Here is a 16,795-nt window from a genome sequence, read left to right as displayed (position 1 = left end):
AACACGCCCGAAGGTCATTTCGAATACCTCGTCATGCCCTTTGGGTTGTGTAATGCTCCTGCGGTCTTCCATAATTTCATAAATGAGATTTTAAGGGATTACCTGGGGGTATTTCTTGTAGTGTACCTTGATGACATACTGGTGTTTTCCAAGGACTTGTCCTCCCACATTGAGCATGTCAGGAAGGTGCTCCAGGTCCTTCTGGAAAACAAACTGTTTGTCGAAAACCGAAAAATGTGTGTTTGGGGTACAGGAGATACCATTTTTGGGGCAAATCCTCACTCCTCATGAATTCTGCATGGACCCCGCCAAGGTCCAGGCTGTGGCGGAATGGGTCCAACCTGCCTCCCTGAAGGCGTTACAGTGTTTCTTGGGGTTCGCTAATTATTACAGGAGATTTATTGCTAACTTCTCGGTCATCGCTAAGCCTCTTACGGACCTCACTCGCAAAGGTGCTGATCTCCTCCACTGGCCTCCTGAGGCTGTCCAGGCTTTTGAGGTCCTTAAGAAGTGCTTTATCTCGGCCCCGGTGCTGGTTCAGCCCAACCAAATGGAGCCATTTATCGTGGAAGTTGACGCATCCGAGGTGGGAGTGGGGGCTGTCTTGTCCCAGAGTACCAGGTCCCTCACCCATCTCCGTCCCTGTGCCTACTTCTCCAGGAAGTTTTCGCCCACTGAGAGTAACTATGATGTTGGCAACCGCAAACTCGTAGCCATTAAATGGGCATTTGAAGAGTGGCGCCACTTCCTGGAGGGGGCTAGGCACCAGGTAACGGTCCTTACCGACCCCAAGAATCTGGTTTTTCTAGAATCTGCCCGGAGGCTTAACCCGAGACAAGCTCGAAGGGCGCTATTTTTTACCAGATTCAACTTTTTGGTTACCTATAGGGCTGGGTCTAAAAATATTAAGGCCGATGCACTGTCGCGCAGCTTCATGGCCAGCCCCCCTTCGGAGGAAGATCCTGCTTGTATTCTGCCTCCTGGTATAATCATTACTTCTATTGATTCTGATTTAGTCTCAGAAATTGCGGCTGATCAAGGTTCAGCTCCCGGGAACCTTCCTGAGGACAAGCTGTTTGTTCCCCTGCAATTCCGGCTAAGGGTACTTAGGGAAAATCATGACGCCGCACTATCTGGTCATCCAAGCGTCCTGGGTACCAAACACCTCATTGCTAGAAACTATTGGTTGCCTGGGTTGCCTAAAGACGTTAAGGCCTAAGTCGCCGCTTGTGAGGTTTTTGCTAGGTCCAAGACTCCCAGGTCCCGACCTTGGCCCATTCCCCAGAGACCTTGGACCCATATCTCCATGGATTTTATCACCGATTTGCCTCCATCTCAAGGCAAGTCGGTGGTGTGGGTTGTAGTAGACCGCTTCAGTAAGATGTGCCACTTTGTGCCCCTCAAGAAACTACCCAATGCCAAGACGTTAGCTACCTTGTTTGTCAAACACATCCTGCGTCTCCATGGGGTCCCTGTCAATATTGTCTCGGACAGAGGAGTACAATTTGTTTCATTGTTTTGGAGAGCCTTCTGTAAAAAGTTGGAGATTGATGTGTCCTTCTCCTCTGCCTTCCATCCTGAAACTAATGGCCAAACCGAGAGGACTAATCAATCTCTAGAACAATATTTAAGGTGTTTTATCTCTGACTGTCAATATGATTGGGTCTCATTCATTCCCCTCGCCGAATTTTCCCTTAATAACCGGGTCAGTATCTCGTCAGGGGTCTCCCCCTTTTTCTGTAATTTTGGGTTTAATCCACGGTTCTACTCCGTTTCACCTGGTAGTTCCAACTATCCCGAGTAAGAGGTCGTTCATCGGGAACTGTGCACAGTCTGGGCCCAGGTTCAGAAGAACCTAGAGGCGTCCCAGAGCGTACAAAAAACTCAGGCTGATAGAAGACGTTCTGCTAACCCCTTGTTTATGGTCGGGGATCTGGTGTGGTTATCGTCTAGGAACTTGCGCCTTAAGGTCCCGTCCAAGAAATTTGCTCCCCGGTTTATTGGGCCGTATAAGGTCATTGAAGTCCTCAATCCTGTCTCCTTCTGACTGGAGTTGCCCCCATCTTTTCGAATACACGACGTGTTTCATGCCTCCCTCCTTAAACGCTGCTCCCCGTCCTTGGCTCCCTCGAGGAAACCTCCTGTTCCCGTTCTCACCCCTGAGGGGGTGGAATTCGAGGTGGCCAAGATTGTGGACAGCAAGATGGTCCAAGGCTCCCTCCAGTACCTGGTCCATTGGAGAGGATACGGGCCTGAGGAGAGGACTTGGGTACCCGCCCGGGATGTTCACGCTGGGGTATTGGTCAGGAAATTCCACCTTCGTTTCCCCAATAAACCAGGTCCACTTAGAAAGGGTCCGGTGGCCCCTCATAAAAGGGGGGGTACTGTAAAGGATCTGCCAGGCACAGCTTCGGGGTTAACTCCCATAGGTAATCAGTCTTCACCTGAGTCTATGTCTCTGAGACTGACTCCATCTTCCACCACTCAGGATGGCAGGCTTAGGAGTGGGAGAGCCTATCGCAGCCTGGCCAGACGGAGCTAGCTCCCACCCTCTGTCTATTTATACCTGCCTTTCCTGTTCCTCCTTTGCTTGTGATTCTTCTCGTGTGGTTTCCTGGCCCAGCTACAGCTTCTGACTATTTGATCCTGATCCATATTGACCCCGGCTTACTGACTACTCTCCTGCTCTGCGTTTGGTACATCGTATACTCCTGGTTTGACTCGGCTCGTTTACCTCTCTTGTTGCTCACGGTGTTGCCGTGGGCAACTGCCCCATTTCCCTTAGCCTTGTGTACCCTTGTCTGTTTGTCTCGTGCACTTACTGAGCGTAGGGACCACCGCCCAGTTGTACCCCGCCGCCTAGGGCGGGTCGTTGCAAGTAGGCAGGGACAGAGTGGATTAGGGCTCACTTGTCCGTTTCCCTACCCCTATCATTACAGGTAGTTACAGAAGAGGACGCGTAATCTCGCGAGATTACGCTGTAAATGACTGGTTACAACGAGATCACGCTTCTTCGGCTGTAACTACCATAGAAACAGTACAGTGCAGAGATTGTGAATAGACTACTGAAAAAGATTTGGGAATATTGGTGGACAGTATATTTACCATTAGGAAACAGTGTAGGCAGCTACTGACAAGGCAAATAAAAACATGGGATGCATCAAAAGAGGCATAGATGCTCATGACAAGGACATAGTTTTTCCTCTATACAAATCACTAGTCAGACCACTAATGGAATATTGTGTACAATTTTGGGCACCTGTGTATAAGAAGGACATGACTGAACTAAAACGGGTACAAAGAAGGGCAACCAAGGTAACTAAGAGAATGGGAAGATTGCAGTACCAAGAAAGGTTATCAAACTTGGGGCTGTTCAGTTTAGAAAAAAGACGGTTTAGGGGCAATCTAATTACAATTTACAAGTATATAATTGGACAGTACGGAGATCTTTCTAACGATCTTTTTACACCTGGGCCTACAACAAGTAAAAGGGGCATCCTCTACGTCTAGAAGAAAAGTTTCACCATCATCACAGACGGGGATTCTTTATTGTGAGAGCAGTGACACTATGAAACTCTCTGCCACAGGACGTTGTGATGGTTGATTCTTTGAACAAGTTCAAGAAAGGCCTTGATCTCTTTCTTGAAAAATATAATATTTATAAGGTTATAAGTACTAGATTCTGGAGATGGGACGATGATCCAGGGATTTATTCTGATTGCCATATTTGGAGTCGGAGGAATTTTTCCCCTAATGGGGCAATTGGCATCAACCTCATGGGGGTTTTGCCTTCCACTGGATTAACATGGTAGGATTATAGGTTTGACTTGATGGACCTGTGTCTTTTTTTCAACCTTATCAACTATGTAACAATATTATATAAATCCAAAAATGGTGAAATTGAAAAATACAACTCATCCCGCAAAAAACAAGTCTTCATACAGGTATATCGACAAAGTTAAAAAAGTTATGACTTTTGGAATGCGACAGTGGAAAAACAAAAAATATGCCTTGGTCATTGAGGCCAAAAAAGGCCTGGTCATTAAGAGGTTAAAGAGGCTCTGTCACCAGATTTTGCAACCCCTATCTGCTATTGCAGCAGATAGGCGCTGCAATGTAGATTACAGTAATGTTTTTATTTTTAAAAAACGAGCATTTTTGGCCAAGTTACGACCATTTTTGTAGTTATGCAAATGAGGCTTGCAAAAGTCCAAGTGGGTGTGTTTAACAGTAAAAGTCCAAGTGGGCGTGTATTATGTGCGTACATCGGGGCATTTTTACTTCTTTTACTAGCTGGGCGTTCTGAGGAGAAGTATCATCCACTTCTCTTCAGAACGCCCAGCTTCTGCCAGATCACGCTGTGACGTCACTCACAGGTCCTGCATCGTGTCAGACGAGCGAGGACACATCGGCACCAGAGGCTTCAGTTGATTCTGCAGCAGCATCGGCGTTAGCAGGTAAGTCGATGTAGCTACTTACCTGCAAACGCTGATGCTGCTGCAGAATCATCTGTAGCCTCTGGTGCCGATGTGTCCTCGCTCGTCTGACACGATGTAGGACCTGTGAGTGACGTCACAGCGTGATCTGGCAGAAGCTGGGCGTTCTGAAGAGAAGTGGATGATACTTCTCCTCAGAACGCTCAGCTAGTAAAAGAAGTAAAAACGCCCAGATGTACGCACATAATACATGCCCACTTGGACTTTTACTGTTAAACACACCCCCTGGTACTTTTGCAAGCCTCATTTGCATAACTACAAAAATGGTCATAACTTGGCCAAAAATGCTTGTTTTTAAAAAATAAAAACGTTACTGTAATCTCCATTGCAGCGCCTATCTGCTGCAATAGCAGATAGGGGTTGCAAAATCTGGTGACAGAGCCTCTTTAAGGTAGTCGCTGGCTCCGTAAATCCCACAGACTTCAGTGGAGAAGGAGATGCACACATGCAGCCAAGTCTACTATATGTGTGGTTCTGTAAGGGTATGTGCACACAACAAAATCAAAAACTTCTGAAAATACGGAGTTGTTTTCAAGGGAAAACAGCTCCTGATTTTCAGCCTTTTTTTTAAATCATACTCACGTTTTTCGCTGCGTTTTTGGAGCTGTTTTTCTGTAGAGTCAATGAAAAACGGCTCCAAAAACGTCCCAAGAAGTGACATGCACTTGTTTTTTTCTGGCGTCTTTTTACGTGCCGTTTTTGGCGTAAAAAATGTCGTTGCTTCCAACTTTTCAGCCATTTTTCTGGATGTTTACGGCTCGAAAAACGGCTGAAAACACTGCGTGTGCACATACCCTTAGGGGTTAGTTGGAGTCCCAGAGGCCCCCTTAACCTTAATATGGCTGTGGGCATGGCTTGACATTGCTAGTTTCCTATTGCACACAAAAAAGTGGGGGTCTCCTTCTGCAACCATCTACCTAACAGCCAGACTGAAATTTGAGATTGAATCCATAGATTTGTTTTTATGAGCTTGGGAAGAATCAACTAATACAATTTGGCACTTATATGTCTTACCTATGCTATTTCTTGGAGACATTCTTGGTATAAGCTCGGTTATTTGAACCTGCACACTGCCTCTGTGCCCATCATTTAGGAACTCAACCTGGGCCGGCTGCTTCAGTAGTTCTGTCAAAGTCCTAAAAACAGAAAAATGCAAAGAAGTAAATGCTATTGCAAAAAATAAAAATAAAAAATAAATAAATTAAAAAAAAAAAAAAAATATATATATATATATATAATAGTTTTCTATTTAAAAAAAAGACTCCTGACAAGTCCTGTTTTAGTAAATACTTTCATTCATTATAAAAAAATTCTCGAGTACCTTTTTGTAGAAGTGCTGTTCCTCTGTTATTTCTCCTGGAAATGTATACATATATTATACATACTATTCCCCCTTATCAATAGGATGTGTCCTTTCACTTTCTTACATACTTTAAGGGCACGTTCAGATGTGGCAGAATTTTTCCTCTGCAAATGTTGGTGCATATTTTGGGCAATTAAGCAAAGAATCTGCATCAACATTTGAATATTTAACAGGTAATTCAGATGTTGCAGATATCACAGCGGACTTGCCACAGATTTCAGTTTTTGCAATGCAAATGCTGAAATCCGCAGTGAAATTCCGCTTCTTCTCCGGAACGTCATGAGCATGCTGCGGAGGGAAAAGTCTGCACCGCAGCCTGATTTCTGCAGTTATTTTCTGCAATGTCTGAACTAACTTTCCTAAAATGTATAGAAACAAATTTAAAAAACTGCTGCTGCAGAATTCCACTGCGGACTGACCGCAGCGGAATTCAACAGCAATTCCGCCACGTGTGACGCCCAGTTGATAATTTATTCATAGATTTCCAGGAAGGATGACAAAGGTACAGCATAAGGCAATGTTCTAACGGGAGGCGCTCCAGTATAGTTATTTCATAGGGAATACACTTCTTTACTAAAACAGACAGGATAACTGACAGGTCCTCTTAAGCCCTTTAACCCCTGAGGCGGGACCTAATAGGCTTGCTGTCAGTGAATGACTGACAGCTCTAATGCATTGCACTACGTGGGTAGTGCAATGTATTAGAGTAAAGATCAGAGGTGCAGGCCTTCAAGTCCCTTAGTGGGACAAAGAACTAAAACTGCTTATTTCCTGTAATAAGTCTTTTATTATAGAAAAAAAAATTAAAACGTTAAAAAAAAGTACACATATTTTGTATTGACGCGTCGGTAATGACCCAAACTATAAAACCATAATGTTATTTCTCCCGCATGGTGAACACCGCAAAAATATAAAAAATAAAAAACAATGCCAGAATCACTATTTTTTTATCACCACCCCTCCCCCAAAATAGTATCAATAAAAACTACAACCTGTCTCGCAATAAACAAACCCTTACATAGCTTTTTTGACTGAAAAATCAGAAAGTTATGGCTCTCAGAATATGGTCAAACAAAGGATAAATAATTTTTAAAAAAAAGTGATTTTATTGTGCAAACGCTGCAAAACATAGAAACTTATATACATTTGGTATTGCTGTAATCGTATCGACCCGCAGAATAAACGTTAAATTGTAATTTATAGCCCACGGTGAACCCTGTAAAAAAAAGAATAAAAAACTTTGTCAGAATTGATGGTTTTTGGTCACCCTGCTTGCTAAAAAAAGGAATCAAAAGTGATCAAAATAATCTTGTGTACCCAAAAATGCAGGGGCATAACTAGGAAAGACTGGGCCCCATAGCAAACTCTTGACCGGGGCCCCCCCCCCGGGTGCCACAAGCAGCCCCCCTTATAAATAGTGCCCCCTGTAGAATGTGCCATACAGATCCCTGTAGACAGTGCTATATAGCCCCGCCTATAGACAGTGTAACACCCCATTTGTAGATAGCGCCCCCACCTCCCCCTTGTAGATAGTGCCATACAGCCCCCCTGTAGATATCGCCATAAAGTCCCCACTGTATATAGCGCTGTACAGCTCCCACTGTATATAGTGCCACACAGCCCCACTCCCTTGTATACAGTGCTCACAGCCCCCTTAGTAGAAAGTGCAGCACACAGACCCCTGTAGATTGCGCCACACTCAGCGCCAGGGGCGTAGCTAGAGGCTCATGGGCCCCGATGCAAAAATTCTTACTGGGCCCCCCCCCCCGCAAACTCATCATGGCCGACGGTCCGCTTTCAGCTGCATCGCTGGGTCTCCTAAGTGACCCAACAATGCAGCACTAGCAGCCGGGGGCGTCACTAAGGCTGGGTTCACACACACTATTTACGGACGTAATTCAGGCGTTTTAGCATTGAATTACGTCCGAAAATGCGGATCAAAAGCGTTGGCAAACATCTGCCCATTCATTTGAATGGGTCTTACGATGTTCTGTGCCGACGGTCATTTTTTTTTACGCGCCGCTGTCAAAAGGAGGCGCGTAAAAAAGACGCCCGCGTCAAAGAAGTGCCTGTCACTTCTTCAGACGTAAATGGAGCAGTTTTCCATGGACTCCATGGAAAACCAGCTTCAATTACTTCCGTAATGGACGCAGCAAAAGACGCCTGCACATGCCACTACGGCTGAAATTACGGTGCTGTTTTCTCCTGAAAACAGCACCGTAATTTCAGCCGTAACAGACGTTGCCGTGTGAACATACCCTCAGGGCTTAAAATGTCAGGGGAAATAGCCCCAATATATATGTGTCCGCCCAAAAAAAAAATGTGTGTATAGGAGACAGCATAGCATATCTATAGCACTACCACCCTATAAACTATGGATAGGATTAGATACAGTGGCTGAGCAGACAGTATCACACATGATAGGATAAGATACAGCGGCTAAGCAGACAGTATCACACATGATAGGATTAGATAGTGGCTCAGCAGACAGTATCACACATGATAGGATTAGATACAGTGGCTCAGCAGACAGTACCACACATGATAGGATTAGATACAGTGGCTGAGCAGACAGTATCACACATGATAGGATTAGATACAGTGGCTCAGCAGACAGTATCACACATGATAGGATTAGATAGTGGCTCAGCAGACAGTACCACACATGATAGGATTAGATACAGTGGCTCAGAAGGCTGTATCACACATGATAGGATTAGATACAGTGGCTCAGCAGACAGTATCACACATGATCAGATATAGGGCACAGCAGACAGTATCACACATGATTGGATTAGATACACAGCTCAGCAGACTGTATCACACATGATAGGATTAGATACAGGGCCCAGCTCGCTGACATTGCGTCTCCAGCGCTGGACCCAGGATAGGTAAAAATAATAATTTTGCTTCTTTATGTGTTACTGATTATTTTTGTGTGTGTTATTTTACAGGTTCGGTTGTTGGACTTCGGATTCGAGGACTTCAATGACGGCGTTTTTTTTATTCTCAATAAAATGGTTAATGAGGGTTGTGTTTTTTTTATTTCAATAAAATATTTTTTCTATGTGCTTGTATCTTTTTCAACTTTATTATCACCGCCTTAGTAATGGCCGCTGGCTGATTGACAACCTCCATTACTAAGGCGGGGCTTAATGTTAGCTACACTAACCCCCATTATTACCCCGGTACCCACCGCCACCAGGAGTACTGGGAAGAGCCGGGTACGAACCAGTACCCGACCATCTGTAGTGACGGCCTGGCACCGGGGTGGCCGCAGACTGGTAGTATCAGGCTGCGGAAGGCCAAAAACAGTGGCCCTTCCCACCCTTGTAATGCTGCCTGCTGCTGCTGCTGTGTTGTATCTGGCTGGTTATGAAAATTTTTTTTTTAAATGACGTGGGGTCCCCCCCATTTTTCATAACCAGCCAGATACAATAAAGCAGCAGCAGGCAGCATTACCAGGATGGGAAGGGCCACTGTTTTTGACCTTTCCCCTCCTGATAATAACAGCCTGCGGCCGACCATCACTACAGATGGTCAAGTACTGGATCGTACCCGGCTCTTCCCAGCACCCCTGGTGGCGGTGGGTACCGGGGTAATAAAGGGGGTTAGTGTTAGCCTCTGCACCGGCTAACACTAAGCCCCGCCTTAGCAATGGATGCTGTCAATCAGCCGGCGGCCATTACTAAGGCGGTAGTAATATAGTTTAAAAAAAACGAAAGACATAGAATTTTTTTTATTGAAATAAAAAAAAAAACCGACACAACCCTCATTAACCATTTTATTAATAAAAAAAAAAGCCGTCATCGAAGTAGTCCTGGAATCCGCCGTAGTCCAACGACCGAACCTGTAAGAAAACACACAAGAAAAACGATTAGTAACACATGTGTTAGGGTATGTGCACACACACTAATTACGTCCGTAATTGACGGACGTATTTCGGCCGCAAGTACCGGACCGAACACAGTGCAGGGAGCCGGGCTCCTAGCATCATACTTATGTACGATGCTAGGAGTCCCTGCCTCGCTGCAGGACAACTGTCCCGTACTGAAAACATGTTAACAGTATGGGACAGTTGTCCGGCAGCGAGGCAGGGACTCCTAGCATCGTACATCACTATGATGCTAGGAGCCCTGCTCCCTGCACTGTGTTCGGTCCGGGACTTGCGGCCGAAATACGTCCGTCAATTACGGACGTAATTAGTGTGTGTGCACATACCCTAAGGCTTAGATACAGGGCCCATGTGTGATACTGTCTGTGGGACCCTGTATCTAAGCCTACCACAAGGTAGGCTTAGATACAGGGTCCAGCAGACAGTAATCTTATACAGTATAAGATTACTGTGTGCTGGGGCCCTGTATCTAAACCTACAGTGTGGTAGGCTTAGATACAGGGCCCAGCAGACAGGATCACGCATGGGCCATGTATCTAAGCCTACCATGTGATTGGCTTAGATACAGGGCCCAGCAGACAGGATCACACAATCTGTGATCCTGTCTCATGGGCCCCCTAAGCCTGATACATCGTAGGCTTAGGGGTTGTGCAGTCCCTAAACATTGATGGCCTATCCTCAGGATAGGCCATCAATAGCTGATGTGTCTCCCGGGACCCGCAAATCAGCTGTTTTGAAGGGGCCGCAGCACTCGTACGAGAGCTGCTTCCCCTTCATTTCACTACTCGCCCACACTGTGAATCGCCGACACCGATTCACAGTGTGACCGGAATGAAGTGACAGGAATGAAGGGGAGCAGCTCTCGTACGAGTGCTGCGGCCCCTTCAAAACAGCTGATTGGCGGGTCCCGGGAGTCAGACCCCGCCAGTCAGGGCTAACCTTACCTTCCTCTTCGGCCGCGGCGGGAGTTCCGTCGTCTCGATGCTGTGCGCGGCGCATAGCGTGGTGACGTCATGCGCTGCGCACAGCGCTTGACGTCAGGACCTCCGCTGCGATCCGGAACCAGGAAGGTAAGTAAAGTATGTTACTATAGTAACAGGGGCCCGCGGCCCGAGTTACTATAGTAACTTTTTATTGATGTGATGTGGTGCGGGGGGCCGTGGGCCCCCCTGGCTTCGGGGCCCGGTCGCAATTGCGAACGCTGCGACCCCTATAGCTACGCCAGTGCTCAGCCCCCTGTAGATAGAGCCACAGCCCTCCCCCTTGAAAATAGTGCCATACAGTTCCTCCATGTGTATAGTGCCACACAGCTCCCCCTTGTGTATAGTGCCACGCAGCTCCGCCTTGTGTATAGTGCCACAAAGCCCCCCTTTGTGTATAGTGCCACACAGACCCCCCACTTGTGTATAGTGCCACAAGGCAATGGCGCATCCGAGAAAGTTGTATCAGCCAGGGAGATGTCACTCAAACATAGAAAGGTGGTCTTAGAGACAGGACTATGTGACTCTTCAGGATAGCAGCACCGCCCCATGACCCTCGAATGAGTAATTAGCATATAGTGTGTGTCGTTTTAATAGTGGATTTTAAGGATTCTGCTGCATCTGAAAAAACCATACAAGGGAATGTTTGGAAATATTGTCAGGTCATGTATTACCGCATGGTGGCGGTTCAAGGGGTTAAAACTACCTGACAGATTCCTATTAAATTTACAATGAATTGAGAACAATTCCATCTGCCTTGCAATTTTGTTATTATAAATATATCCTATATAACTACAGATCCAGAACCAATCTCTGACATATATACAGTACCACAACCAAGCTCAGTACATAAATACAGCACTAGAACAAAGCTCAGTACATACATACAGTACCACAACCAAGATCAGTACATATATACAGCACCAGAACAAAGCTCTGACATATATACAGTACCAGAACAAAGCTCAGTACATAAATAAAGCGCTAGAACCAAGCTCAGTACATAAATACAGCACTTGAACCAAGCTCTGACAAATATACAGCACCAGAACAAAGCTTAGTACATATATACAGCACTAGAACAAAGCCCATACATATATACAGCACCAGAACCAACCTCAGTACATAAATACAGCACTACATCCAAGCTCAGTACATATATACAGCACCAGAACCAAACTCATTACATATATACACAGCACCAAAACCAATCTCATACGTATATACAGCACCAGAACCAAACTCAGTACTTACATACAGCATCAGAACCAAGATCAGTACATATATACAACACTAGAACAAATACTGCTCAATTTAGTGTAACACCTGCCGTATAGGTTTGTACGGCCTAAAACTACAGTTCCCAGCATGGTCTGAACAATGGTAAGGATATGCTGGGAGATGCTGTTTCACAAAAAAATATCATATCATATCGCTGCAGATCACAGAGTGACTACAATACTGATTAGAGGCAGAATAAACATTTACATTAAGTGACTCACCGGTGACATCCCAGATTCTAGTTCTTTTCTTCTCCCTCCGGTCCAGACCCCTATGATGGATTTCTACCGGCCATGACCCATTTCTGCAGTTTTCCGCTCAGATGTCTTCAGCTTCTCACTTTTAAAACATTTCTGCACCTATAAACAAAGTTAAAATTCTCAACACCTCTAAATATAATAAAGCACCATACACTGCACCTCTAACTATAATGGCGCCATACACTGTGTCCCTGATTATAATAGTACCATACACTATGTCACACACACACACACACACCGTGCCCCTTGTAGATAGTGCCCCCATAGCCCCCTGTAGATAGTGACCCCCATAGAGCCTCTGTAGATAGTGACCTACATAGAAGCCCATGTAGATAGTGCCCACATATGGACTCCAGAACTGCAAGGCAATAGTGCTAACCACTGAGCCACCGTGCTGCCCTACATATAGCTTCCCCTACAGATAGTGCTCCACGTATAGCCCACCTCTGTAGATAGTGTCTCACATATAGCTCCCCCTGTATATAGTGTCTCACATATAGCCCACCCCTGTAGACTGTGCACTACATATAGCCACCCTGTTGCTAGTGCCCCACAGGTAACCCACCCCTGTATATAGTGTCCCACATATAGCCCACCCCTATAGAAAGCACACAAAAAAATAGCTCCCCTATAGATAGTGCTCTACATATAGCCCACCACTGTATGGTGTCTGACATATAGTGCCCCACATATAGACCCCCCTGTAGATAGTGGCCCATATATAGAACCCCTGTAGATAGTGTCCCACGTATAGAGCCCCCTGTATATAGTGGCCCACATATAGAGCCCCCTGTATATAGTGGCCCACATCCTCACATATAGACCCCCCCTGTAGATTGTGCCCCACATCCAGACCTCCCCTGTAGCTAGTGCCCCACATATAGACCCCCCTGTATATAGTGGCCCATATATAGACCCCCCTGTATATAATGGCCCACATAAAGACGACCCCCTGTAGATAGACCCCCCAACTATAGATAATGCCACTCACATTTTTATGAGAAAAAAATATATAAACTTGACATACTCACATGATTCCGTTCCCACGCTGTTCACTGGCGATGCAGACATGCTCTCTTCTGAGCATGTCTGCTGGACCTGAACGAGCGTCGCCTAATGCCGCTGATTGGCGGGGCAGAATTACTTGCCCCGTCAATCAGCACATTCCAAGCATGATGTCATCGCGCCACTAGCCCATCACTGTCATTGTAAGGTACTGGATGGTCGGGCACGGAACATGCCTGGCCATTCAGTGCTAATGCATGTATTTGGCTGCCGCTAGCACCGGGGCCCCCTCCGGTGCAAGCGACACCTACAGGCATGAGAGGGCCTGTGTCGCCCAGCCCATACTTGGAGGCTCGGTGGCGCGGGCCCCATAGTAGCGGCCATAATGGCTTCTAGTGGCGCGACCGGGCATATGGGGGGGGCGTGTCGGCTGGTGGCACGGGCCCCCTCAAGCTCCGGGCCCCGTAGCAGCCGCTACGGCTGCTACCGCGGTAGTTATGCCACTGCCAAAATGGTACCAATGAAAACTACTGATTGTCCGGCAACAAATAAGCCCTCACACAGCTCTAGTGGAGAAAAAATAAAAAAGTTCTGGCTCTCAGAATACGGCGACACAAAATGTGCAGATCATTTCAAAAGCGAATACAATTGGGCACCATTTATCAGTGCGACACCGGCCATACATCTGTGAAATATTACTGTGAAATATTATTTATCTGCCCCATTATTATATCCTTTTATTATGCCCTGATGTACTCCGCACAGCTTACATAAGCCCCACATTATAAACTGAGATGCCAGTAAAACCCCAAACAGAAAATCTACCAATATAACCTAGAAGAGAAAGATGCTAAAAAACAAGGAAGTATGCAAAAATAGAAAAATACTTTATTGAAATTACATGATAACCTACAATAAATAAAAGAATCCATAAACCAACAGGTTAAACGGGGGCGGACGTTTGCTGTGTTCTCTATTTTTTCATCTACCATGGGTATGTTAAATCCCTGTAACTTGCTTTAGCACTTTCCTGTGTATTATTACCTTCCCTTATGTTTATATGGACTTCATAAATTACCCCTATACCATCTTATATTAAATATGCTTATGTAGCACATTGTTATATATATATATATATATATATATATATATATATATATATATATATATATATCCAAAAAGAAAATTCTTTCTATTTTTTGGATATACACATGGTCTTTGGATCGGGACTATCAGCTTGCACCCTTCATTACTGGTATTTATACACTGAATTTGAGTGCTGCAGTTTTTTCTACTGGTATATATATATATATATATATATATATATATGGTCTTCACTATAGTCTACAGCTAGACTTATTGGAAGGTGTGCAATCGGGAAATTTTTTGCACTATTTGTTCATCTGTGAGATGCACGGCTCACTGTCCTTTTTTAACCTGTTGGTTTATGGATTCTTTCATTTATTGCAGATTATCATGTAATTTCAATAAAGTATTTTTTTATTTTTGCATACTTCCTTGTTTTTTAGCATCTTTCTCTTCTAGCTTATATATATATATTCTTGATGCTTCTGGGTATACACCCTAGGATTTAGCCCATATTAATTACATATATACTGATTGTTGCTTTGCACGTGTCGGGCTATAAGATCCATGCTGTATTTCTAGTTAGAAAATCTACCAAGCTAAATCTGCGCTCCAAAAGCCAAATGGCGCTCCCTCCCTTCTGAACCCTACAGCGCCCCCAATCGGCAGTTTACGTCCACATATAGGAGTACCCGCTTAACTTTTTATGAGATATTCTCTTCAGTGGCACAAACTGGGCACAATATATTGTGCACTAAAATGGCATATCAGTGGAAAATTGCAATTTTCACCATCCGCTGCGCATTCTTTTCTAATGTAAAAACACGTGTGGGGCAAAATGCTTACTGCACCACTTAAAATGCCTTAAGGGGTGTAGTTTCCAAAATAGGGGTCACTACTTGGGGGTTTGTTTTACTATTTGACCTCAAAGCCCTGCAATTTTGGGCAAATGCTGTGAAAATCACCAAAATAGGCCTTAAATGTGCATGGTGCACATCACTTCTGAGCCCTGTCATATATCCAGGCAAATGAAAAATGCCTTGAGGGGTGTAGTTTCTAAAATGGGGTCACTTTCTGGGGGCTTCCGCTGTACTCTGGTACCTCAGGTTTTTGTAAATGCAACATGGCGCCCAAAAACCAATCCAACAAAATCTGCATGCCAAATAGTGCTCCTGCCATTCTGAGCCCTGCCATGTGTCCAAACAGCAGTTTATGACCACATGTGGAGTATTGCTGTACTCGGGAGAGATTGCTTTACAAATGTTGGGGTGCTTTTTCTCCTTTAACCCTTGTAGAAATTACGAATTTCAACATTTTAGTGGAAAAATTGTTGATATTCATTTTCACTGCATAATTCCACTAAAGTCCGCAAAAAATCTGTGGTCTCTAAATGTTCACTATACCCCTCGATAAATTCCTAGAGGGCTGTAGTTCCCCAAATGAGGTCACTTTTAGGGGGTTTCCACTGTTTTGGTCCCTATGGGGCTTTGCAAATGCGACATGGCACCTGAAAACCATTCCAGCTAAATTTCAGCTCCAAAAGCCAAATGGTGCTCCTTCTGAAATTTTCTTCAAAATGTGAGCAATTGCTGTAAAGTTCTAAGCCTTGTAACGTCCTAGGAAAAACAATGCCAACATGAAGTAGACATGTGGGATATGTGAGCTAGTAACTAGCTATCTGTTTTACTAGTAGATACATTTAAAATTTTAAAAAATTAACATTTTTGCAAATTTTCTTTACATTTTGGTATTTTTCACAAATAAACACAATGGACATGTGTCTTTTTTTCAACCGTACTAACTATGTAATGCATCGACCAAATTTTACTACTAACTTAAAGTACAATATGTCACGAGAAAACAATCTCAGAATCACTTGAAAAAAAAAAGCATTCCAAAGTTTTTACCACATAAAGTGGCACAAAAAACTGTCCTGGTCCATTAGGTGAAAACAGGCTGTGTCCTTAACCCCTTTGCTCACCCAGACGTGCTATGACGTCCGAGTGCGGGAGTGATGTTTGAAGCGCGCTCCATATGCTGCGGGTGTTGGCTGTATTTTACAGCGGTCACCCAGGACTAACAGCCGGGAGCAGCGATCACGCTGTTCTTGGCTGTTTAACCCCTCAAATGCTGCGGTCAATCGCAACTGCAGCATCTAATGCGTTGAAAAGAGGGGGGCGGCCCCCTCCGATAGCTCTTTGTCCCCCCCCGCAGTGAGATTGGGGGGTGACTACAGTTGTTATGGCAGACCAGGGGCCTAATGAAGGCCCCCAGGGCTGCCTTTACTTTGCTTCTGTTAAGCCCTGCCTATGGCAGGGCTTAGCAGAAGCCTGTAAAAACTTACAATATACTGCAATACGTTAGTATTGCATTATATTGTACCAGTTATCTAATGATTGCTGGTTCAAGTCCCCTAGGGGGGCTAATAC

General features: G+C 44.9%; 1 protein-coding gene across 1 annotated transcript in view; it reads right to left on the bottom strand.

The window, feature by feature from the left end:
• Positions 1-16,795, bottom strand: part of SHISA8 (shisa family member 8) — a 361,466-nt gene that overhangs the window by 147,763 nt on the left and 196,908 nt on the right. The window contains exon 2 of the mRNA XM_075832273.1: positions 5,511-5,632. Coding sequence (XP_075688388.1) covers positions 5,511-5,632 — 122 coding nt within the window. The remainder of the gene's footprint in view (positions 1-5,510; positions 5,633-16,795) is intronic.

Source organism: Rhinoderma darwinii, chromosome 7 (genome assembly GCF_050947455.1).
Source record: "Rhinoderma darwinii isolate aRhiDar2 chromosome 7, aRhiDar2.hap1, whole genome shotgun sequence".
Taxonomy (NCBI): domain Eukaryota; kingdom Metazoa; phylum Chordata; class Amphibia; order Anura; family Rhinodermatidae; genus Rhinoderma; species Rhinoderma darwinii.
The sequence above is the reverse complement of the archived record's forward strand: the minus strand, read 5'-3'. Positions and strand labels throughout refer to the sequence as shown.